Below are 25,146 nucleotides of genomic sequence, written 5' to 3'. Positions count from 1 at the left end.
ACAGTTTATTTTGATTTTAGTGCCATCTGTTGGCAGAACACAGAAGCGCGCGTGACTTAAAAGCTGGTTTGAGCAAATATGAAAGCTGACACGTGACAGCTCTGTGCATCAGTTTTGAAATGGAATTTCAGCGAATCATTTTCATTATCTGCCATTTTTTGATCAATAACACAACTTCGGTTAGTTATTTCATAATTCGAAATTGTTTAATAAGATGCAGCTGGAATTACTGAATGACTACAGTAGGCCTAACACAGATAAAACTGATTATTCATGTGTGCCAAAGAATCACACACGGCTATATTCTATGTAAAGGACTAAAAAATCAGTCCCATTTTAGCTTCAACAGTGAGGATGAGCTCTGCTTTAATAACAATGCAGTACAAGATGACACATGATAAAGATTCATGTGCTTGTGTATCAAATATAACATTAAACGTGACTTTAATTAAGGAATAAAATGTAAGGATAGAAATAAACAGGAATAAAGAACTGTTAAGATTTTTTTTTTTTTTTTTTAAGTAAACATTCCTTTTCTTTCACATTATTTTTTTTTCCCTTTGGGTCTGTTTTGTCAAAAACTTTAAAGATGTTTAGCAGGTGTTAAGTTTCACACATTAGAAAAATTGTGTTTCATGGAGAGTCATCTGAATGGTGTACACTTACATTAAATACAGACATAATAAAAATAAAAAGTGTCTGTGCGGGTTGCTTTCATAATGTGTGCCATTTTTAAACAGGGCTGTAGACGTTCATGGGACCTAGTTCAAATGTCATTGTGGACATGTTTTCAACATAATTTAAGGTCTCTTCTAGACATAATTTATACTGTTTCAGGATGCATTAAATTAAAAGACTATTATTTCAATGTAATTTCCACTCGTAATTGCCAAGTGTGTGTTTGGCCCTTGAAAATATACAAATCTTCACTCACCCCTTGCATCTGTAATTCACACATCTTTGGATTATGAGAGAAACCAGATCTGAAGGAAAGACTTTTTGGTTCAGCTGGGATTCAAACCAGGGAGCTTCTTGTTGTGAGGAGACAACTCTCTCCAGGAATTCCAGTATCAACAAAGAGGCACATTGACAGATGACATATGAAACCAAATAAATACATATTTATAAATGTGCTATAAGAATCAGTTGTAGGTGCTCTTCATTTTATTCATTAACATTCATGAATCACAGGCTAGAGTCTATACAAACAAATCACAGACTGCAAAAATGATGCAGTTCTCATTTTTTTGGTAGTGTACTAATCACTGTTGGCTGGGAGTAATAGGTAAAGTAATGATATTACATTTGAAAGGAGTAACTAATGAGTAATATATAAACATTTTATTGAGTAACGAGCCCAACACTGCGCGTTAAACAGCCTAAAATAATACATAGACACAGCAAGATCTTCTTAGTAATGTTTGGTGATGTGAAAAATGAAGACAGTGGACTATATACACTGTTATTATCTTGATCAGGAAGCTGAAAATGTCTAAAGCTAGAAGTCAGAAAGAACTACAAAGAAAAAAAGATGAGCGTAAACATTGGTAATCCTTACAACAAGGGAAGATTTAATGTAGAAAATACTGGATAGAGATGCCCAAGTGGCTTCTTTGGTTGTTGGACAGATAAGGGAATTATTTATTGTGTGCACCACTCTTTAAAACTCACCCGTATCAGTGAAATTCACATAAAGCTCAAGAAACAACTATGATAATTCTCATCGATAGATGGCAGTGCTGCGTTTAACACCTTAAAGTACAGCAATGCTAACGCTAGGCTAGAATACTACTGAATGCACATTAAAGGGATACTCCACCCCAAAATGAAAATGTTGTCATTAATCACTTACCCCCATGTTGTTCCAAACCCGTAAAAGCTCTGTTTATCTTCGGAACACAATTTAAGATATTTTGGATGAAAACCGGGAGGCTTGTGACTGTCCCATAGACTGCCAAATAAATAACAGTGTCAAGGTCCATAAAAGGTATGAAAGTGTTCGTCAGAATACTCCATCTGCCATCAGACGTGCAATCTGGGTTATATGAAGCGACGGGAACACTTTTTGTAAGCTAAGAAAACAAAAATAACGACTTTATTCAATAATTCCTTTGTCAAATCAAAGCTAAATACACGTAGAAACAGCGCATCCTTGTGGAGCGGATGATACAGAAGAGCATACAGTGATAATGAGAGACACAGAGGAGACTGTTGACAAAGGAATTGTTGAATAAAGTCGTTATTTTTGTTTTCTTAGCTTACAAAAAGTCTATGGGACAGTCACAGGTCTCCTGGTTTTCATCCAAAATATCTTAAATTGTGTTCCAAAGATGAACAAAGTGATTAATGACAAAATTTTCATTTTGGGGTGAAGTATCCCTTTAATGTGAAATTCTCAACAGCTAGCATTATACTTACCATAAAAGGTTAAATAATGTATTAGTAATCTAAACTAGATAGATTTTCTAGAATTAATAAAATACTTGAATCTAAAAACTTAATGTATTCAGTTTCAGAACAAACAACACAAACATATTTTTATTTTAATTATATGTCATTTATTTGCACAATCCTCCAGCAAGTATTTATCAAATACTGAAAAAAAAGAAAGTTTTCGTCTGTGCACTCAACAAACAGAACACACCGGTTCACTTTCTTATTTTCATTAATGTCTGAAAACAAAACTGAACAAAACAAACAAACAAACAAAAAAAAGCCTATAAAAGAGTTCAACTCCTTTCAAAAGGGAAATAGAAAAACAAATAGTAAATGTTAAAAAATCACAATGCGGCCATGGTTAAAATCATTTTAGTATTTGTATGACAATTCAAACCAGTATAAAGGATATGAAATGGCAGTATACTGTACGTTTATGTACACACGTTACAGAGAAGCTTTCCTCAGTGGTTCATTCAAAATCAATACTGTCCAACTTAAAAATACGGTTTGTGCAAATGTCTGCATTTCTATTTGTAACAGACAGATCAAATATTAGTGTTCTCTCGGTTTTAAAGATTTAAATTCTCACGTTGCCCTAAAAGTAGTGCTTAAAAACAACCAGAGGCCCGAAATGGTTGAACAAACCTCAGCAGTCCACCTCAAAAAACAAAAACTTGGTTAAAACATAGAATGAAAAGAACAGTAACAGTTCTGTTCATGAAAGACACGAATACATCGATTTTATGCGCATTGTAACTATATTTGCGCTTGGCTGTAAAATAACGCCACAAGCCATAACAGCAAACTCAATGAAATTAATACTGAAAAAATTATCTTTTTTCTCTCACACACATTCGAACACACAGATACAACCACAGGTAAAGCCCTCACCCTCCCTCAGTATTTACAAACAGGCCATTTTTGTAAAAGGACTTTTGAAGAGCGAAAGAACATGAACAGATCCACCACAGAAGTTACAAAAAGTTGGACCGGACGTCCTCTTATCATCCCAACAATCTTGTAGTTTGAGCCCTTATTAGCCGGCAGTAACTGGACCCTGTATGCAACACAAAGACACAGCCTTTCTAAAAACACCTGGTAACACGGTCACCGTGAACGATCAGAGATGGCAGGTAGAAATGTTAAAAGAGTAAAAAGTGAAAATATCTGCTCATCGCCCCACACAGAGGGAATAAAACGATTTAAAGGGCTTTTTAAAGCATTTAACATTTTACAAACTGAGATCTCACTTTAGGCTGAACCCACACAAGCTGCCTTCTTCATACAAAATACCAAAGCACCACGCTAGTCCACGTCAACACGCCTTTGATATTCATCCAGGTAACGAAATCATAAAGTACTGTATTAAATAACCTTAATCTTAATCTAAAAGTATTCACGTTACTAAAATTTAAAGGACGTGCCCTTTAGAATTCACAGCTAGGCTAAAATCATTCAATGAACAGTAACATAAACTCCTCCCACCAGTTCTGTGGCCCCTCCCACTTGCATCTGAACCCCTCCCACTTGTCATTTAAAGGAACAGTTCACCCAAAACTGATTTTTTTTTTGTCATCATCAACTTACAGACATCAAAACTGGCACAGAATGAGATTTAAGAGCTACGGAGAACTGATCCTCACACAAATCCGTCCTAAGATGGGCAAACTATTCCTTTAACCTTTCCCGCCTGTAAATATTAACACGGCATTATCAAACGTTTTAAATGCAAATTCAATCAAGCTCACTTCATAAATCCCACCCTATAATATTGTACACAGAACAATTATCAACAAGGAAAATTTCACAGAAATAATAATAACAAACTCTAACCCAACAAAGTGCAAACTGAAGCTGCCGTGAAATAAAAGACAGCATTTGTTTCAAACACGCCAGTGATCCTTCCACCGCCAAAGCAACAAAAATGACAAGTAACATCACGGACAACACTTCTGTCAAGGACACAGGCTTTTAATTTGACCATTTCCACAGGAAAATCCATTTGTCTGTTTTATCCCACATCCGTAAATTCCCCTCGTGCTGAAGAAGCAGCAGCAGGTCACATGGGCTTGCTGTAGCCGAAGATTCCTACAGGGAAGTGTTTCACGTGAGTCGGCCACTGCGCGGCCAGCTGGAAAAACTTCACATCGTGCCACTCTACGCCATCGATGGACACTGCAGAGACAAAGACGACGATATAAATGACTGCTGTGAGAAGTCACACAAAAATATATCTAACAGCAAATGCAGAATTACTATAAAAACACACAACAATCACATCTAAACCAGATTTTCAGTTTACCAAATCTAGTAGTAGAATATTACCAAAATATGTTTAATCATATTTCTGTCACATGAGGGACTGGCATGCAATGTACATGACAATGGCCATTTGACTTGTAGCAGTGTCCAGTGTTTCCCAAACATTTAATTATTTGTGGCGACTCGTCACAATATCAAAACTGCAGCCACAAACAGATTTTCCAAAAGGCTTATACTTCGTTGAATAAAAAAAACTGGCATCATATATCGGCCATTGGCTGCCCTGATTTCTAAATATCGGCCATAAAAGAAAAACCCATAGCGGTCGACCTCTACTGCACATATAACATATATTAATAACCCCCACAGCATACATGATCAACCCGTTGCAGATCTATACAGGTGGAGCTGGGGAGGTGGAGGGTTTCTGAAGCATGCTGCAACTGCTACAGCGAGCACTAGCCGAGTATTTGAATATTGAGCAGCGAGCTCATTGGCTGCTGATACAGGAGACAACCAATCAGCTGCACCTGTGATAATGATGTCATTATGTCAGATTGAGTTAGACCTATCGGACTGCGCCATCTAGAGTTTCAAGCCAGAACTTTGGATTGAACCAAATTTCCTGATTCCTGATTATCAATTTAACAAAAAATATTACTCAACATCAACAACATAAACAAAATTCACTTGGCATGCGCGCTTTTGTAGCCCTAACTTAACTTCAGGTAGACTTTCAAATAGAATCAATAACAACAGCTAAATAGTCCCTCTATTGTTGATTATTTTTGATAACAAGCAAAATATTTTTACTGCGTAAATCAGATGGACTTATTGAAAATGCTAATTCATTCTCTGCTGGCAGGAGGTGCTTTAAAGCGGAAGAAACAGAGGTTTCCCCAATAACAGCTGTACACAAAGCAGTGCTGACCTCACAAACGCTGCTTTATCAGACATGCAAGATGAAATGAAAATGACATCGAAAATTTTAGAAGATTGTCTTCCTTCAGAAATACAGTGATATAAAAACACCTGCGCCTCGTTTTTATTTTTAAACATGCAGTATGTGCTCATGTTTATTCAACGAAGCCTTTTGGAAAATCGGTCAATTTTGATATTGTGGCGCGTGCCACAAATAAGTAAATATATGGGAAACACATCACCACCACCTGAGCCCAAATTCATTACTCATCACCTTAAATTTAACTCTTGCTTTTGTAGCCGGCGCCATAGCCAGACTGATAAACAAACACAGATGAAACTGTAATTTTGACCTTCAACCGTTTGGCTGACAAAAAAGTCCACAACAATAATACATGTTGAAATATACATGTAGTACTTTTGATATAGCCTACTGTTAAAGACTTTGGGGACATTAAGATTCTGCGCCAAGCGTGACCTTCTCAATGTTAGTACGTGTCGTGGATGCACATCGCAGAGCAGTGCAAGGCCAGCATTTCTCTTTATAAAGCATACACTTTTTTTTTTTTTTTAAATGGTCGATCGTTTCGCTAGCTGAAACCCTAATTCCTAACCTCAAACCTTTCATAGCCACTTAAATCCACACTGAAACTGTAATTTTGACCTTCAACCGTTTGGTGGCCACTGAAGTCCACTATAAGGAGAATAATCCTGGAATGTTTTCATCAAAAACCTTCCTTTCGACTGAAGAAAGAAAGACGTAAACATCTTGGATGACATGGGGGTGAGTAAATTATCAGGAAATTTTTATTTGAAAGTGAACTAATCCTTTAAGAAACATTTCTGATAATTATCAATGTCAAAAACAGTTGTAATTAATATGTTTGTGGAAACCGGGATATTTTTTCGCCATGTCTTGATGATTAGAAAGTTCAAATGAACAACATTTTTATTATTAGTAACATTATAAGAATATTTACAGACACTATCGGTCAATTTAATGCATCCTTGGTGAATAAAAGTATTAATGTCTTAAAAATCTCTTACTGATCCCAAACTTTTACTATTCAATTCAAGTCACCTTTATTTATATAGCACTTTTAACAATACAGATTGTGTCAAAGCAACTGAACAACATTAATTAGGAAAATAGTGTGTCAATGATGCAAAATGACATTATTAACACTAATTTTTCAATTAAAGGCAGTTCATCATTGAATTCAGTGATGTCATCATGCAGCTCAGTTCAGTTTAAATAGTATCTGTGCAATAATTTGCAATCAAGTCAACGATATCACTATAAATGAAGTGTCCCTAACTAAGCAAGCCAAACTATTATTATAAAAGAAACCTGTTACATCCCACAATAAGGACCCATGCAACGTTTCACAACAAATATCACATTTAGTGACCACAGGGTGGTAGTAGAGTACACCCAACAAACGACACTCTCACTACGAGCTTCACTATGTGCTGGGGGTTGTGCAGGTTTGTGTCTGTGTGTTGGTTTACCCTTCAGCATGGTGTGCTGGTGTTTAGCGGTGCAGATGAGTCTGCTGATGCTGTCTATCACCTGACTCTTAGAGTCCACATCCTTCTCTTTTAGCTTCTTGCTCAGGAAAATCACTGAGAGTAGAAGGAAACCAGACGTGAAGCAGCAGTAACAGCACATGGCAGACAAATTAACCGCTTTCGACGCTTCACGAGCCAGCAGCTCATTTTAACACACCTTTCTTGTTCTTCTCCTTCATGACAACAGTCATGGCCATTCCAGGAGGAGGTGTGGGCTCCCCTCCGTTGGGGATTCGGGAAACCTGCAGCGAGCGGAAGTTGCTCTTCAGCGTGTTCTTAATCCCCACGTCTCTCTTCTCACCTTCCTTCTTCTTCTCTGCACCCTGTAACGTCCAGTAGTCCACCTGAAGACCCATCACCTCCCCACCGGTTCCTGGAGAACTGCATACACGTATGTTTGAGATACAAGTGTGCAGTAGATGTACAGTAAGGGGTTTCACGTCGATTTATCAATGCAACAGTGTTTGATACTTTTCTATTTCCAACCTCATTTCTCATTGAAATGGTTTACATAATGTTGCGCTGAAGTTGGTAACACTTCATTTTTGTCTTGGAATAACTTTAGGGATGAATGGTCATATTAGACTCATGCAATCTCATTTGCTTACGATATGCTGTCTGGGAAACCAATCGGGATTCTTATGCTACATTTTCACAAGCACATGCACAGTTTCTCGTACCCTGCTCCAGAGAGACTGGCAGAAACAGAGGGGGATGACGGAGGGGTGGAGGTCACGTCTTTCCCGTACGGTGTTCCTGTCTGTGCTGGAGGTGAGGAGAGCATGTTCACACTGCCCACCATCACCGCATCATCAGAGTCCACTGCCAGACGACACACACACATCAGTCATGTTTCACTGCTGTTACTGTGTTCATTGTGTTCCTGACTCAAGTAAATCCTACCTGATGTAGATAAGCTGTGCTCCACAATCCCCACTTTCACCAACTGCAAGAAAACACATCCTAAATGACATTTCTGTAGTATTTTTTTCGTATGCACAGAATACCCCCAATATACTGTACATCCAGCACTGTGCACAAAACTGTAGCCCACAATGCAATGCTCGAGGCTTAAACATTTTTAACATGATGGAACTAACCGCTAGTCATAACAACTGATTTCTTACATCTTGTTCTTGATCAAAAAAGTTAATCCAAGTTTATACAAAATTGGTTTGAAAAACTATATAGAAGATAACTGGAAATGTACATATTATTACATTAATGATATGTACACATTATACATACATAGGTGTAACGTCATAAATAATCATGACAAGGTGTGACAATAATGTATGTAGCATATCTGAAGTCTGTGTTTACACAATTCTGTTGCAAATATTTCATTATACAGAATATACAATATACAGTAACTGGTACATCATTTTCTCTACACTACAACTAACAAATTTGGTATAAAAACTAACATAAAATTCACAAATGATGGCTGTGTAAAATCTTGTTTTCTACACGTACAACTGCAGAACATATTGTTAATGCCTCACACATAAAAATTCTTAAAAAAAAAAAATCTCTGAATACAAATTTGAGAGGTTTCATTATTTTCCTGTAATAAACCTTACGTAAACAACATTTTATAAAAGTAGATAACTTGGTGGTGCTAAACGTTTGTAGGCAAAATTAGATACTAATATATTATTTTATATTATAATATATTATATATATATATATATATATATATATATATATATATATATATATATTAGTGCTGTCAGCGATTAATCACGATTAATCACATCCAAAAATAAATGTTTTTGTGTACACAATATATGTGTGTGTACTGTGTATATTTATTATGTATATATAAATACAGACACGCATGTATATATTTAAGAAAAATGTTTATACATTAAATATATAATATAAATATATAATATAAATATAAAAATATATAATATATTTAAATATATAATATAAATTATATGAATATAAACATGTAAATACATGTAAATATTTTCAAAATATATACTTAAAGTGTCTGTATATATATATATATATATATATATATAATATATATATATATGCATACTTAATAAATATATACAGTACACACACAAAACCTTTATATTGGATGCGATTAATCCTATTTATAATTAAAATAATATAAGAAATATACATATAAACACATTTCTCACTATAACAAACATGGGGTATGTGCCTCTAATGTTTTTGTAAATGGAAAACCAAGTATACCTGTGTAAAGCGCAGCTGATATTTTAGAACAACAACAGAGAGGAAGTGAAAGAGAAAGCATTTCTCACCCCAATGAATGGGACGAACTTCTGGCAGGAGTCTTCATCAGGGCTGTGGAGGTCAAACAGGAGGGCGTGGTTAGCACAGGGCTGGCAGGACGTGTAATGTTATGCTGTCAGTGAGGGTGGATGGTCTGAGAGATGCGTGTGAAGTCGTCAGGGTGTGGGGGGGGGGGGGGGGGTGAGAATGGGGGTGTCAGATCAGATAGTGTGACACAGAGTGGTGCCCTCTAGTGGACAGAGTGCTGTGAGGCCACAGTGAGTGTGAGGGCTCATGCCATGAGAGGACGCTGGGATAGCTTCTTACATCCTCCACCAATCGGGGGTGTAAGGCCGCAGGCTATGGGGGCGCTTCATTATTGAACTCATTGTTATATAATCTTTTAATCTTCTGTGACTCTTCCCAAGCGCCTAAGCTGCTCTCTAACACTCAAGAAACCAGAACACAAGGAACTTCCAAGATTCTGAACTCCTCTCCTGAAGCCAGACTTGACTATAAGCATAAAGTCTGATCCACACTGCAGCTTTTTTAGGTCAAGAATCACCTACTTAGATGGGATGTCTGACCAACATATACAATGACCAATCACAACCGAGAAAGCTCTCTGCTTGCAGACATCTACTTGAGTTGTCTCGAATAAAACGTAAAAAAAATTAAACCTTAACTCCACCAGCTGGGTTAATGTCTTTTAATGGTGTGAGCACACCAAAAGCAAAATAAATTATTCATGCAAGTAGATTACTATGGAGCCCCGCACATGGCATGCAGGCAAAAATAGTAGGCTAAATCGTGTACGCGATTTATAAATCAAGAGAACGAATTAGTAAATTGTGTGCATGATTTAGCAAATCGAGGGAACGAATTAGCACATCGGGGGAACGGAATAGTAATCGTGTGCACGTTTTAGTACATAGAGTGAACGAATTAGTAAATCGTGCACACGATTTATTGATTTTTTCTTGCATGTTATGTGTGGGGCTCCGTAGATTACATATAAAGTCATTTGACTTTGTGTGTAATCTACTCGCACAAATTACCTGAATTAACTGAATTACCGTGAACACGCAACGTATGCCTCAACCGCGTCACTCAATTAACATGATGCACTGTCACACAAGTCAATCTGCGAAGAGCTTACTGACAAGTCTGGTTGGATCAGAAAATGGAGGAGAGCATTACGAGATGTTTTAATTTGCACAAGTGACACGTAAAAAATCTCACGAGTAATCTAGAGCGATAACGCGATGCAAATATTCACTTGCTTTTGGTATGCACACACCATCAGAGTTTCCTATTTTAAAAAAATTGTGCCAGGTTCTTTGCTTTTTTTTTTAAGAAAAGTTTAAATATTTAAGAACATTTTCCTTATACATTAAATACAACTTAATCATAACTTTTTTCTTTTTAAAAAGTGTCGTTTTAAAATGATGAATTACTATTAAATATTAAATTAGTGTAGAGTAGCACCACAAGACATCATATTCATTTAACTAATAATTATTTGGTATTTTAAGAGATTTATTGACCTGAATAAAAAGTCAGTCTCTCTATAACATGTTTTCCTGTGTTATTTTTTGTTTAATTTTTTCCATGCATGTTTAGTTGGTCACACCACATGACTTTGATTTCAGCAAACTGCTCAAACATAAAACTGCTCATACATAAAAATAAGTTTCGATTTGCTTGGCCAAAGGGCATAAACTAAATTGTAAAATGCGAGTTCAAGCACATCTAATCAATTCTCAGTGAGTGAAATCAACATTTATTTTCCTGGCTGAATGTCATATTTCACTTAGAACATGTCATGCACAACATTTCAGAAATAAACTGGGTTCTGAACACTGTTTAATGTTTATTTTAGTCTCTGCTCTGATGCGTCAGCTAATGCAACTGTAAAATGATGGGTTGGAGTTATTGTTGATATTTTAATGTGGTCTGATGACACACCTGCGGCGTAACAATCTCTGCTGTCCATTCTCACTTCATTCATTTCTCTTGGTTGCCTCTCTATAGGTGTTTTATCACGTTCTGTACCCCTGGGCCCCTCTCTCTATATCTCCCTTCATCTTTCTCTATTTTGTTCTGCTTCAAAGTGATAATTGGTTCCTTCTTCCTTCCTTCTTTAGACTATCACAGATTTATGTTCCAGTCAGTGTGTGCGTGTACTTTGATATTCATCCAATATTTGGATATTGACTAATTTAGCACAGTCTGCTAGTGGTAAAACAGGATTCTCTGTTCCTTTATTCCCAAATCATTCGAAAACCTGTTCTAATAAGAAGGCATTTAGCCAACGTTTTGGACACAAGCAACAACCACATTTATAACCACCCTAGTTCACTCGTCTCTTTTCAAAGTTCGTCCCCATCTCTTTTCTCCAAACCTGTTAAACTCAAACCAAACTGAATCAGTTAAAGACACAAAAAGACTGGATTATGAACACGAAAAACACACAGTGAGCAAAAACTAGCAGTCACGCAGACAGGTGTGTGTGAGGTTAACACACTGAGAGCATGAGTGATTTAAACCACAGCAAACATTAAAACGTCAACCCAAACACATGATTAGGTACCTGATGTAAAAATCAAAATACAAACTTCTCTTCTTGAAGGCAAAAACAAAAGACCAAAGCATAACCGTTACTGCGCCATCCCCAACACACGTCCACGTCTCAATGACAAAATAAAACCAGATAAAACAAACGAGTGACATAATTAAAAAAAAGAAAATGCAAGTGCAACTGATTGTTCGATCTACTTTATGGACTAATTGCCGATATTGATATAATCTCATAAAACATGTCCTTGTCAAAAACAAAAATTTCACCCCAAAAACAAAACGAATAAGAATTTATATTTTGCATTAAAACAAAGATGGTTTTGCATTTAAGGTCCATTATGTATTGCCTAAATCCTCATTGCTGCAGTGTATCTGCACAATTGTAATTTTTTTTGTAATTGTCAGTGATGATTTTCAGTACATAGTACATTCTTTACTGTAATAAAGAATTGTTCTAAAAAAACACCTTAATTTTCTTTAACTGAAATATCATTTAATATATTTTTCTTTTGAATTTGGGGTAAAATATGGCTTGGACATGTTGGCAAATATGGTAAGATTAACCCTTTAGACTTCTTGGATTAGGACACACTTTATTCAACTGTGTTTTGGCCAGATGGTGAACAAACATACACTACATTTAAGCATAACTGACGCACGCCACATCATTAATTACATATTTCCATGCACACATATCACGAGACCATACCTTTTTTGTTTATAGGTGAGCATTGCTTCAGAAATAGGGAACTGGTGGGAGAGGCTGGCTCCAGCCAGATACTGCGAGACACGTCCGGCCACATCAATATTATCTGTAGACATTTTTAAACATCGCACAGATTAAGAACCAGCATCAAATCAGATAACAAAGAAATCATGTGAAGAGCCCATATTAGCAGACTCGCTAACCTGAATTAGGAGCTTCTAGCCTCCCGAACACGTCCCTCCATCCGGCGTCCATGAAGATGTTATTGAACTTGTTGTCAAATGTTGAGATGTACTTAGCCAGTGGATGACAGCCTGATCAAAAACAAAGTACATTTTGCTCACATTGAAGAAATACCGCAGAATTAAGTAGCTGTCTTTCACATCGGACCAAAGTCCAAAATAAACACTCACTAAACACCAAATATGGTGACAATATAGCACAATCTAAAAAAGAGAACAATATAAGAAAGAAACAAGTGTATAGAGTATTACTTTTTTCCGTTTACATCTAAACAAAAACATTCATGTACGAGAAACAAAAAGTAAATCACTTGTGTTCATTACAAACTGATTATTAAAACTACAAAAGCAAAATCAAGAGCAGCGGGATTTTCACTCTTTAATTGTCTGATTAACATTGTAACATTAAGACATTAAGACATAGTGTACTGCACGGATCTGATATAATGCTACACATCCGATGTTTTTCCCCAACAGTTCCCCAAACGTTCACTTAAGACATCACAGATTATGTCTGCGTGACTACTGTAATTCTGTGTATTTGTGTATATTTATGCAGATCGTGTGCCCTTCAGATGTCAATCTGCGCGAGAAGAAAACTCCTCTCAGAAAGCGTACAAATTAAGATACTTTTAGATGTTTAATTACTCTTTGGAGCATTGGGATTGCTAGATAAGGGCCTAATTAACTCATTTTTTGTGAAAGCCTCAAATTCGACCAAAATTTTTAACCTTTTTTTGCCTGTAGCTCAAAATAAGTATTATTGCTATATTAAAATAGGAAATAAGCCCCGTGAAGCCGTGGTATACAGTGAATTTATAACAGCTAAGGGGCGTTGTTATAGCTGTTTGTTTAGCTGTTATAAATTCACTGTAAACCACAGCTTCTTGGGGCTTATTGTTTTATAAAACGGTTATTCCATAAATTTAGTAAGCTTTCCCAAAATAATGAAACCGAGCAAATAAAGTGTAATGATATTAATAAAAACAGTATTCTTCCACCAAACAATGTAGTTCCTCAGAAAAAGTTGTGGTTCCAAAAAAAGTGGTTGCCGAGCAACACACAGAAGTAAACAAAGGTGTATGTTTGTAGTGTAACAGCTTCGAACGTGGCTCAACCAATCAGAATCAAGGACCGGAACTATCTGTTTTAGAATTAGTAGCGCATTCTGACTCATTTTGCCAGCACAGGTCACATATGAAAAACAGCTATAAAACCCATTGTAATTAGCATATTTTACTATATATATATAAAAATAAAACAAATAAATGAAGATATTTTGAGAGATAATTATTGGGACGTGCTTCAGATACTTTATTCTGCTTACCGACAGGAATGACTAGAAACCGAATGTAGCTTAACCAATCGGGCGTCTTGTTGGCGAGCTGCTCCACAAAGCAGCGAAGGACCGTGCTGAGGTAACTCTGGTCGCCGGCCACTGCCACTTTAATGGTGGGTGGTGTTTGTGCATTGCAGTTGCAGCTGACACAATGACCAAAATGAGAGAGATGCGAAATATCATGCTCAAGTTCTCACAGACATGTATTTGTGTGTGGTGAGTGCACAGTGAGGCTTACAATCGTTGAATCCTGGTGACGATGGTGTTGAAGGCGGCCTGAACGTCTGCGGGGGAGACGGTGGACACAATAGGCTGCTTGTGCTCCTGAAGAATCTCATTCATATACTGCCACAGAAACAGAGTTCACAGTTCAAAAAACAGCACGAGGGAATTAGTGCGAATGCTAAAGAGACTAAAGTGAATGAAAACAAGTAATGAGGACTGGGATGTACGTAATGGCTATCCCTGCGGGACACATCAGCCTCAGGGAAGGACACATAAATCCAAACAGACAAGACAAGTGATAAAAACAGTTCATATGCCCAGGTTAATGCGTCAATCCTGTTACCATAATAACCATCTCTTATTAAAATAATGTACTATTTAATAAATCAAGTGAACTCTGAGACAAGTAAATCAAGGACAAGTCTCCTCTTTTCTTTTTATAATTATAACCCTCTTACTGCACTGTTACTGTTTTGAAGTCATCATTGTATCCACATTGTAGAATACTAATAAACACTAATCCACTAACTTGCATGATAAATAATTTACTTACTTGATTACAGAAGTTGCTAAAAATCTTTAAACTTGATTTTACAAAAGCACCTTTTTATGAAATAACTAAAATACACACACAAAAAAAACATATTTTTTTACTTTAATTGGTCATTTTCATTGTCCACTAAAAATATTGAAACATATTCGCAAAACATCAAAATTATATGCTTTCTTGAGAAGAAACATTACAAAACATAATAGGAAAATAATGTACCAAATGTACCAAAATCTAGCAAGGTTTACGGTTAAAACAAGACATTATTTGCCAAAACGGTAAGAAAAAAGTTACGTAATACAAGATAAATTCTCTGAAAAGTGTTCTCTCATTACACGGTTTTGATTCTCAATTACATTTTATGTTGTTTTAGGATGTTTTAGTACTTTTATTGGAAAACTAGACAGAGACACAGTGTGAAAAGCAGTGTTAAAAACACACCTGTCCCTGCCAGTCTGTAGTGTTGATGAGAATGATATTCTCCGGCAGATGTTCGTCAGAGTTCAGGATCTGGTTGAGTTGATCGTACACTGATTTCCTCGGGACCTGCGACAGAAAGCACGTCAGGTCAGAAAATGAGCACTCGTGTACACAAATCAGTCTATCAGTATTTCCTTAATTCTTATCCCGGCAGACACAAACACACACTTACACAAACCTGTGTGATGAGCCTGGAGTCTGGCGAGGTCTCGCTCTCGATGCTGCTGGTGCGATCGCTCTGAGCTTTAGAGTTCTGTCTGTCCTTCATGGATGTGCTGCGCGGACGCCGCTGCAGCTTACTGTCTGTTTTACTGGCCACCCAACAAGGAGAAAGACATATTAGCATTGCTGTTTTTAGTTATTATAGTTCCCGCAAGACATTTTTGTCAAGCTGGAAAACCAAGCTAAAACCTGCTGCACGCAAAGGTCTGCTTTAAAACATTGTAGCTGGTTCTAGATGGAGTCTTGACCCACTGGATTGGATATAAATATACAATATTCAGCTCAGATGAAGAACACTTCACAGTTGTTATTTCAGTCTGAACTAAGATCTGTAGCACTATAATAACAGAGTTGATCGTGCATCACAATTTGTGGCATCTTCTGCCTCCCAAGGCACCACAGAAAGAAGCTAAAAAGAGGCGAGTCCGTGATGCACGACTGCGTTCCACATTTCCTAAAGTATCTGTGAGCCCATCGCTCGGGGACTGAGTCTTAATGAGCTCATTAGCCATTGCAAACACACACATATGCCGTCTAGTAGAGGCCTGTGAGAACAACCAACTAGAAAACTGCATGGAAGAACAGACGATTTGATGTTGTGATGGACCACTAGAGAAATATAACAGATGGGCGTTTCTTCAACTGAGCACTTTCAGTCCTGTGGAGTTTTAGAAAATAAACTCTCTTAAAACATTCTTTTCACACTCGCTGGTTTCAAGTCGGCATGAAATAAACATTTACTTTATTTGGTAAATGCATGATATTAATCTTATCGTGAATGTGACTGCATTCGATCTACAGACTTCTCTGTGGTGACATATTCTGCACCAGACTTTAGTTTACTTAAAACCCATTCCTTTCAACAACTGTCTGCAATCTCGGATTTGATCCATATCCATTCAATCAACAACTGATGAATAGAACAAAGTCCCCGTCCTGTTTTTCCAATATCCATTTCACTCTGATGTACATCACAATATTGAAGAAAAGATGTTTTGCTACTTCAGTTTCATTTTGTGACTTTCCAATTTTCAGGGCAAAATTGTAGTTTTATGCAACAGCACCAGCTCTGGGCATGTGACCAAAAGTGCCAGTCTTACTGGATGCTCAGAGTTTTTTGCAGGGCGAAACAAAAGTTATTTGTAAATTGTTGGCATGCAAATACGGGTGTTAGTCTAAACAGATAAACTGCCACCGGTTCATTCGATATAAAATTTTATTAGGGCAAAACTGTTGGTTGGGGTGACAAAACTGCAGTTGCAATTTGTGGAAAGTTTTATCTAAATAAAGTTTGTCTATTGTTTGGCTTATATTTTTTTATGATAGATTTTCATGTTTTACGGATTTCATGTTTTACAGAGAGGCAATGGTAAAACAATAAAATCTAAGGAAAAATTATAATGGCATCTATAAATATATATGTGAGAAAAAGTTGTAATCTGTTAATTTTACTGTTCAGTAAAGGCCTACTGCCACCAGCATGAATGATGTTCAGCACAAACATTTGACCAGATTTTCAATTTTATGATGCGTCTGTTCAGACCAGTGCATAAAAAAAAATGAATGCAAATGCATTGTCAGTCTCTGACAATAGGTGGTGCTTACATTAAAGCAGAAACATCTCTGGGATGCAAAACATTGCACAACTTTGTTTGACATTAACTTATCACAGGAAGACAAGACAGAGCAAGCTTCAAATTCTATTTAACAATAGAGTCTGTTCGTGAGCGTCAACCAAATCATAGTTTTATGCAACTGTAGCATTTCTGGACTTGTAGTGTTAATTTTGGCAGCATTAATTTAGTCTTAGTCTTGGTCCTGTGTCAAATCAAGAGCATTTTTTCATCATGCTGTATAATGGTTACACGGTTACACAGCAGTCCGCAATATTTGCCTCCTCATTTTTTGACAAAACAAAAAAATATTTTTTTAATTACAATTTAGTCTAGTTTTTATCATCAATTATATTGCATGTTGAGATTGTCATAGTTACCGTTTATTGACCTTATTGTCGTCTCATTTTCGTCATGAAAAAAAAAGCTTGTCAACGAACATTTTTCGTCATATGCCCTGTCCCAAATGGAACACTTCATGTGCACTTTCGGTCTTGCGGACTTACAATGGCTGCCATGTGCGCATGTCCGTTAAGTCCACGAGACCGTAGGGTGTCCCATTAATCATTTTAGCATTCAAAATTAGTGCTCGCGTGCGCCCCCTTTGCGCCCTTGATACGCACCTCTGCTGAGCCCGCTCCGGGGCGAGCTCTGCAGCAGACTTCTACCCGACAGTCAAAGCGCCATTACGTAACGAAAGTGTGGACTCAGAGGAAGACCGTGAAGGTTTAGGGTGCCATTTGGGACAGGGTCATAGTCTTCGCTGATGAAATTAACATGGGCATGTGACCAAAAGTGCAAAGCTTATTGGTTGGCCAGAGTTTTTCACAGTGCAATGGAAAAAACATGCCAAAATAAAACCTGTCCATAGGGACAGATGCATTACCACCAGTTTATTCACATTAAAATTTTTATTGCACTGTTTTTGCACTAAACATTTGCCCTCTGTAGTTAAAGAAACACCCAGATGTAAGAACATCTGCTAGGTCTATTATTAAATTCAAGACAAGTTAAGTTAATTAAGTTCAGACAGAAAAAAAAAGGACTTTGAGAGTGGGAGGTTGCAACAGAAACAGATGGAAAGTAAAAACAGGAAGACAAGAATAGAAGGTCGCGTGTGTTACCTAGGCGACATGAGAGTCTGCGACTCAGCCTTGCAGAGTTTGCCCACTGTTCCTGCTAATTTCTCCGCGCTCATGTCCCAGCTCATGCTGGCTTCACATGATGCCACGCCGCCACCCGCCTCGTCCTCCACCAGCTCCTGCATGGAGACATAAACATCAGGCGGGAACATGTATCACTCTCTTCAAGGGCTCGCGCGGCCGTGAAAATTCTCATGTTGCTGTGGCAACGGCCACTTAGCCACAAAGCAGAATTGCGATGTGGATGTGTCTGAAAGAGAGAGTGTGTGTGTGTGTGTGTGTGTGTGTGTGTGACTTCAACACACTAGATACTGTTAGGACTGATTAAGTGTGCGACACAGACCACAGCCTTGAATTATCAACAGTCAGCGCACAAAAACAATAAAAACAGGATGGCCCTTATGAAGAGCATCTTCTACTAAACATAAAATGGATTTTTCTCTTGTTTGAAGAAAATGTGACCGCTGATTGGTTGCATGAAACTTGACATCACAACTCTAGGGAGTTCTGAGTGGTTGCTAGGGTGTGCTAAATGATTGCTAAGTGGTTGCTTACTGGCCCAAGTCTTACAATATGATATTCCAGTCTATAGATATGAATCTGAAATCTACGAGCTAGATGCTTAAGTTTAATATTCATTAGTAGTGTTGTTATTGTTAACCAGTGGACTGCGGATTTATACTTTGTTACCTTAAGTAAATTTTTCAAGTATCTGTGCTTTTATTTTTATTTTGGGAAACGTTTGCTTCTCTACATTCCAAAGCATAATATTTTTTTCACTTTATTTCATAAAAACATACCATTCCTCATTATTTTGAACTGGAGAACTCACCCCTTCTGAGATGTTGATTCTTTCTGATTCTTTCAAATGAACCTGAAAAATTGGTTCACAGATCACAGTAAGCGATTCATTTCCATATCAGACTGATCTGACTGAAATTGTTGTTCAGTCAACAACTCATTTACTGGCCAAAATGTCTAAGATAGCTTGAACATGCACGTGACTGATGGAGTAAATAAAAGTCATATTTAGGTCATGACTGTCCATTATTTGTGAAGTAATTCTTCTGTAAAAAGTACTGTTTTAAAACACTGAAATCCTTGAATATGGACATGTCTGCTTTTGTCTTTTTACTTTTGATACTTACATTGATAGTTCACCCAAAAATTAAAATTACCCGGTTATTTAATCACCCTCAAGCCATCCTGGGTGTATATGACTTTATTCTTTAAGATGAATACAATCAAAGTTATATTTAAATAATGTCCTGGCTCTTCCAAGCATTATAATGCCAGTGAATGGCTGTTGAAAATTTGAAGCCCAAAAAAGTGCATCCATCCATCATAAAAAGTGCTCCATAGTTTCCAGGGAGTTAATAAAGGCCTTCTGAAATGAACTGATGCGGCAAACAAAAATTCATATTTAAACTTTACAAAAAGTAATCTCTAGTTTTCACGAGAGAGTGCCGTTTCAGTGGATTATGTAGGACAAAGGTGTAGCGTAAACTCCAGTGAGAATATGCTAGTCTCGCAAGAACCAAGTTTTGTAAACAGCAAAGGAAAACCAGTCTCCTCTTGGTTTATATTGAAAACCTCCGACATTCTTCTTTACAAATCCTCGATTTGTACTTCTAATTTGTGACCCATCTTTTAATTCTATCCCAGCTACACAGAATAATATAACATGTACCCTACTGCACAACATTTTAAAGTCCCTCATGGATGCACTGTATTTGTTGGCTCTGTCTCTCTCTCCTCCCATCTCTCTAAAAGTGCCTCATTAGGGCTGTTATTGTGGTGATGCTGGGCAGTAAACACATTTAAACACTCACACACTGTTACTCTTCCCTTTAAACAGATGTGAACTGATAGGGACAGAAAGAACCAATAGTAATCAAGAGAATAAAAAAAAGTAAATAAACTACATCACCTATATATCTATACAGTTATCAATCTTCTACAGTATTTCAGAGAGCTGTGTAAAAATTGCTGTATGTTACATAGAAATGCAGAAATTGTCACTGACCCCAGCTGCCGAGTCCACCACTGTAGGGTCATCCGGATTTCTGCCACCCATTACCCTGTTTTTATCCACTGTTAACAGATCGCCACCCTGAAACACACATACATGCACAGAAACAAAGCACAGTAGTGAGCATAGGGTTCATGCTTTGGTTCTGCAAGTATTTTCCCATTACCTCCAGACCCTTCTGAAAGAGAAGTACACTATTACTTATATTAGAAGCAATATATTTTAAAAGAACTTAAGCATGAACTGAATGCAATGTTTTCTGGCACTTAAGTGCATGCTAATTGCAATTAAATAAGAATGTTTTATAGCTTAAAATTATATTAAATTTAATTAGTTGAACTTTGGAGTACTTTTTTGGCCCACTTATGTAGGACTTAAGTAATCTTAATATTTATATGTAATTTCTTTGTAGCTTAATCTTAAATGTAATTTCATAATTCTATTGACAGTGAAATATAGTTAAAGTGATGCTGAATGTACTGACAAATATTTATGGTGAACAAAAATATACTTTGTCATTTCTATGCAAAACTGTCATGTCATGTTTTTAAAAAATAATTTAATTACACATTTGTAAAAATTATGTTGCAGTTTAGTACATTTAAATTATATTAATGCTAAAACATAATATTGAATAACACATTACAGTTCAAATTATAATCAAGTGTTTTACATGTGCTATAGCATGTTAGACAACACATCAGAATAAGTGTGCTTCTTTAAAGATTATTAAAACAACGATTCTTAAATCATTTGTCACTGAGTGTTAAGAAACAGTCCTTGAAAGTGTACTCTCTAAAAGTACACTCAAGTGGCCTTTTATATCATTAATATTATATGTGAAAATATATACGTTGAAGATTTGAAGTACATTACAAGTGCACAATTAAGTGCACTTCTTTTCTACAAGGGTAGGGGATGCAACAAAAATCTTTAATGAAGAGTTGCAAGAAATTAACCAAACAAAGCAGTTCTGAGATCAATCACAACACGACAAGCTTAGATTTGATGCAAAAAGTACTTGAAAATTAGAGGAAAACAAGACTGTGTACTTTATTTTATAGGGGAGTGAATTTCTCATCTCATTTTGTCAAAACTGATTTATGATTTATGATTATGATCTGTACTGTGACAGATGAGTTTGACCTGACTTTGCTTACATTTATAAGGGAAAAATGATGAAAATTTATATTAAATATACAATATACAACCAACATTGACATGCTCTATGTTTGCTTTTTTTCTAGGCAGAATAATACTGATAATACAAGTATTGAAAATGTCAGACGTACAGTGGAGGTTGGCTCTCTCGGTTGGCTCTTCTGACTGTGCAAACTGCCGATCTCCGTCTGTGAGCTGGAGTGAGACATTCCCTCAAAGAATGGCTTGAGTGGAAAACATGCACACGTTAAGTCTTAGAGCCAAGAATTGGATTTCATGGTCAACGATCCAGTATCAGTTAAGTTGTCCTCAGTATTCTTTAAGAGGTGTTTACACTGGCAGCGATTTGCAAAGACAGAGCAACTGGAAGTCGTTTACTTTGACTAAGAGTCAACAAGACAGTGGACGATTATCAATAAGAGTAGAGCATCTAGAAGTAGGAACGGCCAAGGAAAAAAGGGAAAGTTGAAATAACTTACAGAACTTAACATAGTGAAATATATCCACAAGGATATCTAGTTTGCTTGCTACTAATTGTCTCCAACTAAACTCTGAATATCTGTCAAAGATTTAATTACATGAAATTTGCAACTTTGTCAAATGCACCATTTCTTCCTTAGAAGTCTTCTTTATAACAGCCAGGGAATTTTGCATGACTTTATTTCCCAGTGGACTGACAAAAAGCAAGCAAATTGCTTTAAGCCAACCAATCTGATGTGATTTTGAAAATGGCTTGCCATTTTTGTGTGTAATATGCATCAGACTAGCGCTATGACTCACGACTCTTACTTTAATTTGGGTTTGGGAGTGCTGAGAAGACTCTCGTTGTCCTCCATCTCTGGGCCACTGTCGCTCTGGTTATAAACCTCTAGACTGTCATACAGAAGATCCAAATCTTCAACCTCCTGCGTCTGATCAACCGGGTCTGAGTCCAAGACCTTTTAGAGCCAGCAAAATATAAATCAATTGTAGATATGTATGAAATGTAAGTAAATCTCACAAGAACATGATCAGGTCACATTTTAAACCAAACTGACTTCATGACAATTTTTTTTTTGTTTGTTTTTTAATTGATCATTGCCGTAATTAAAAAATAAAGTTTTTTTTTGTTGTTGGTTGTTTTTTAATTGTAGTATATGATCTACTGCCTTTAATTTATGCCAAAACATTACATTATTTTATATTATAGTTAATGACAAATTACTATAATAAATACGTTTATTTGTTTTGTTTTTTTTAGTAAAATGTGACTTGAGCGTGATTTGCCCATTTTAAAAAGTCAGCATGTGCTGAAAAACCAGGCTTTCAGTGCAATCTTTCTTAGAAAGAATTTTCACAGGACAGTACAATCACCAGTAATGACCCATTCATACCATAAAATGCATCTCCTAAGGCAGCTGAGACTAAAAGACAGAAAGAAGTTCATTGTGTAAAAGTAAACAACAGACAGAAAGAGGATAAGGAATAGTCTGAAAGTAAAGGGGGCATATGAATGATCATCCTAATAATGAGAATTTATAAGAATTTACACTATTGTACTTCTTTTTCAAGGTAATAAAATAAACAAATTTCACTCTTTTTACATCTTAAGTGCTGCATTGTGTTCACAGCTGGATCCGTCCTTTATAAGTGGACACTGATTTAAAATGTGCCAGCCCACAAACAGACTTTTTTACCATTGTTTTGCTCCACTATCCCTTCTTAAAAAAGCGTAACACTAACTTGGCCAGGACAGGAGACCAGCTAAACCAACTTAAACCAGCAAAACACCAAAGATTGATTTTACTCATCAAATTAATGTTATAGTATGTTTTGTATTGCTATGAACGATGGTCAACAGGCGCGCTGGAAGCTGTTTCATGCGGGGGGGGCTGAGGGCTGGGTTGGAAAATATGTGACGTCATTATGTTGTGACTGACGACATGAAATTTCTCTACTAGTCTTCTCCCCTGGCGTGATTGTTACTGTTTTTATACACAAAAATTGTACCTGATGTACCTGTACTTTGATGTTTAATAAAAATAAATAAATTAAAAAATTAAAAAAAAAAAATCTCTGTACTGTTTAGGCTATGTGTTGTAGCCATTAAAGAAAACATATTTGGTTTCATATTTGTTTAAAATATTATAGGCTAATGTACATTTTTTTTTATTTATTTTTAATCAATGTTTATTATGAAAGTGAGCATGCAGCATGAGAAAGATATGATACATCATGCGCAATAGCCTATGAGACATGGAGTGGGTAAGACATGATTTTGACCACTTTATTGAGTTTTGTTTTGTAGAAAGACTCTATTTAAAAGATTTTCGTTTTGTATAAATTGTATCTTAATTTTGATCAATATTTTATCAACCCATTGCCTGTATTTAATAAACAAGCAAATATATTAGCAGACAATGTAATAAGGTGCCGGCACATCACTTGTATTGCACGTGAACTGGAGGGCGCAGAAACTCAGCTTGTGCCTCACAGACAGTTTTGAGAAATATAGGCTATCTATTATAAAAAGCTTAAAAATGTCTACTTTTAAACGAAAATATTCAAAACGAAAAATAAATAGGCTACTCTCTGAATATGTAGGCCTAATCCATATGAAATGTGCATTTCTCTCTGGCGTTCATGGCGAGTCCGCATCGTCTTTGCAGCGACACAGAAAACACCATTTTATAATAATAAACAATTAAATGTCTCCTTGCTATTTTTGACAAATTCATAATCATTTCTTCAGCCGGTTCTTTGTGGCAAAATTATGCATGCGGTCGTGCGCTTGAGAGCGGCTAGTAAACGCCCATTATTCTGACGGAAGCCATTATTCTGACGGTGACGGAAGCATTCCTGAGGAGGCTAGGTTAGTCTTTTATCAACGAAATATTAAAATAATTAATCATTAGTTTTATATCTTATACACTATATCTTAATCCCACATTAAACACATTGTTATGTCTGGTTTTTTATTTTTTTATTTGTATTTTTTTCACGTTTTTAAGTACAATATTAGGTTAGTCCACAGCCCCCCACCAGGGGGGGCTGATGCTATGACGGGGGGGGCTGCAGCCCCCGCAGCAGGTTGATGTCACAGGTGTTTATGGTCAATGTTTTCTCAACAAAAAAAAAAGTAACCGGAAAGCTGTGATTTAACTGCTGTTGGAAATCCCCAAAAGTGAAGTCATTTTTTCAAATGTCAATCAGAGGTTGATGTCACAGGTGTTTTGAAATACACTACATATTTGAGACACACCCAAAGTGAGCTATTGCATTGACAAGCCCATGTTGGCAATGCTACTCATGGGAACAGCCTGCCAATGTAACAAATCTGTGTCATCACCCTGAATCAGGAAGTTGCTGGACTGATTGCCAAATAAATCTGGATCATTTCCTGTAGGGTTTGGATAACGGAATGTGGC

General features: G+C 36.6%; 1 protein-coding gene across 4 annotated transcripts in view; it reads right to left on the bottom strand.

Annotated features, from left to right (window-relative positions):
- Positions 1 to 2,541: 2,541 nt before the first annotated feature.
- The window catches only part of LOC109060697 (phosphofurin acidic cluster sorting protein 2-like), a 58,411-nt gene continuing 35,806 nt past the window's right edge, over positions 2,542 to 25,146 (bottom strand). Inside the window, exons 9-25 of one of the 4 annotated variants that reach the window (XM_042748851.1) lie at positions 22,529 to 22,677; positions 21,871 to 21,964; positions 20,573 to 20,659; positions 18,529 to 18,665; positions 15,742 to 15,880; positions 15,531 to 15,635; positions 14,553 to 14,659; positions 14,303 to 14,457; positions 12,937 to 13,047; positions 12,737 to 12,839; positions 12,041 to 12,073; positions 9,477 to 9,519; positions 8,098 to 8,140; positions 7,875 to 8,016; positions 7,352 to 7,575; positions 7,135 to 7,248; positions 2,542 to 4,614 (exon numbers count right to left, since the gene is read on the bottom strand). In XM_042748851.1, coding sequence (XP_042604785.1) covers positions 4,499 to 4,614; positions 7,135 to 7,248; positions 7,352 to 7,575; positions 7,875 to 8,016; positions 8,098 to 8,140; positions 9,477 to 9,519; positions 12,041 to 12,073; positions 12,737 to 12,839; positions 12,937 to 13,047; positions 14,303 to 14,457; positions 14,553 to 14,659; positions 15,531 to 15,635; positions 15,742 to 15,880; positions 18,529 to 18,665; positions 20,573 to 20,659; positions 21,871 to 21,964; positions 22,529 to 22,677 — 1,902 coding nt within the window. In that variant the 3' untranslated portion in view covers positions 2,542 to 4,498. The remainder of the gene's footprint in view (positions 4,615 to 7,134; positions 7,249 to 7,351; positions 7,576 to 7,874; positions 8,017 to 8,097; positions 8,141 to 9,476; positions 9,520 to 12,040; positions 12,074 to 12,736; positions 12,840 to 12,936; positions 13,048 to 14,302; positions 14,458 to 14,552; positions 14,660 to 15,530; positions 15,636 to 15,741; positions 15,881 to 18,528; positions 18,666 to 20,572; positions 20,660 to 21,870; positions 21,965 to 22,528; positions 22,678 to 25,146) is intronic. The other 3 variants (XM_042748852.1, XM_042748853.1, XM_042748854.1) reach the window with 3 other exon arrangements.

The sequence above is a fragment of the Cyprinus carpio genome, chromosome B22 (assembly GCF_018340385.1).
Source record: "Cyprinus carpio isolate SPL01 chromosome B22, ASM1834038v1, whole genome shotgun sequence".
NCBI lineage: Eukaryota > Metazoa > Chordata > Actinopteri > Cypriniformes > Cyprinidae > Cyprinus > Cyprinus carpio.
The sequence above is the reverse complement of the archived record's forward strand: the minus strand, read 5'-3'. Positions and strand labels throughout refer to the sequence as shown.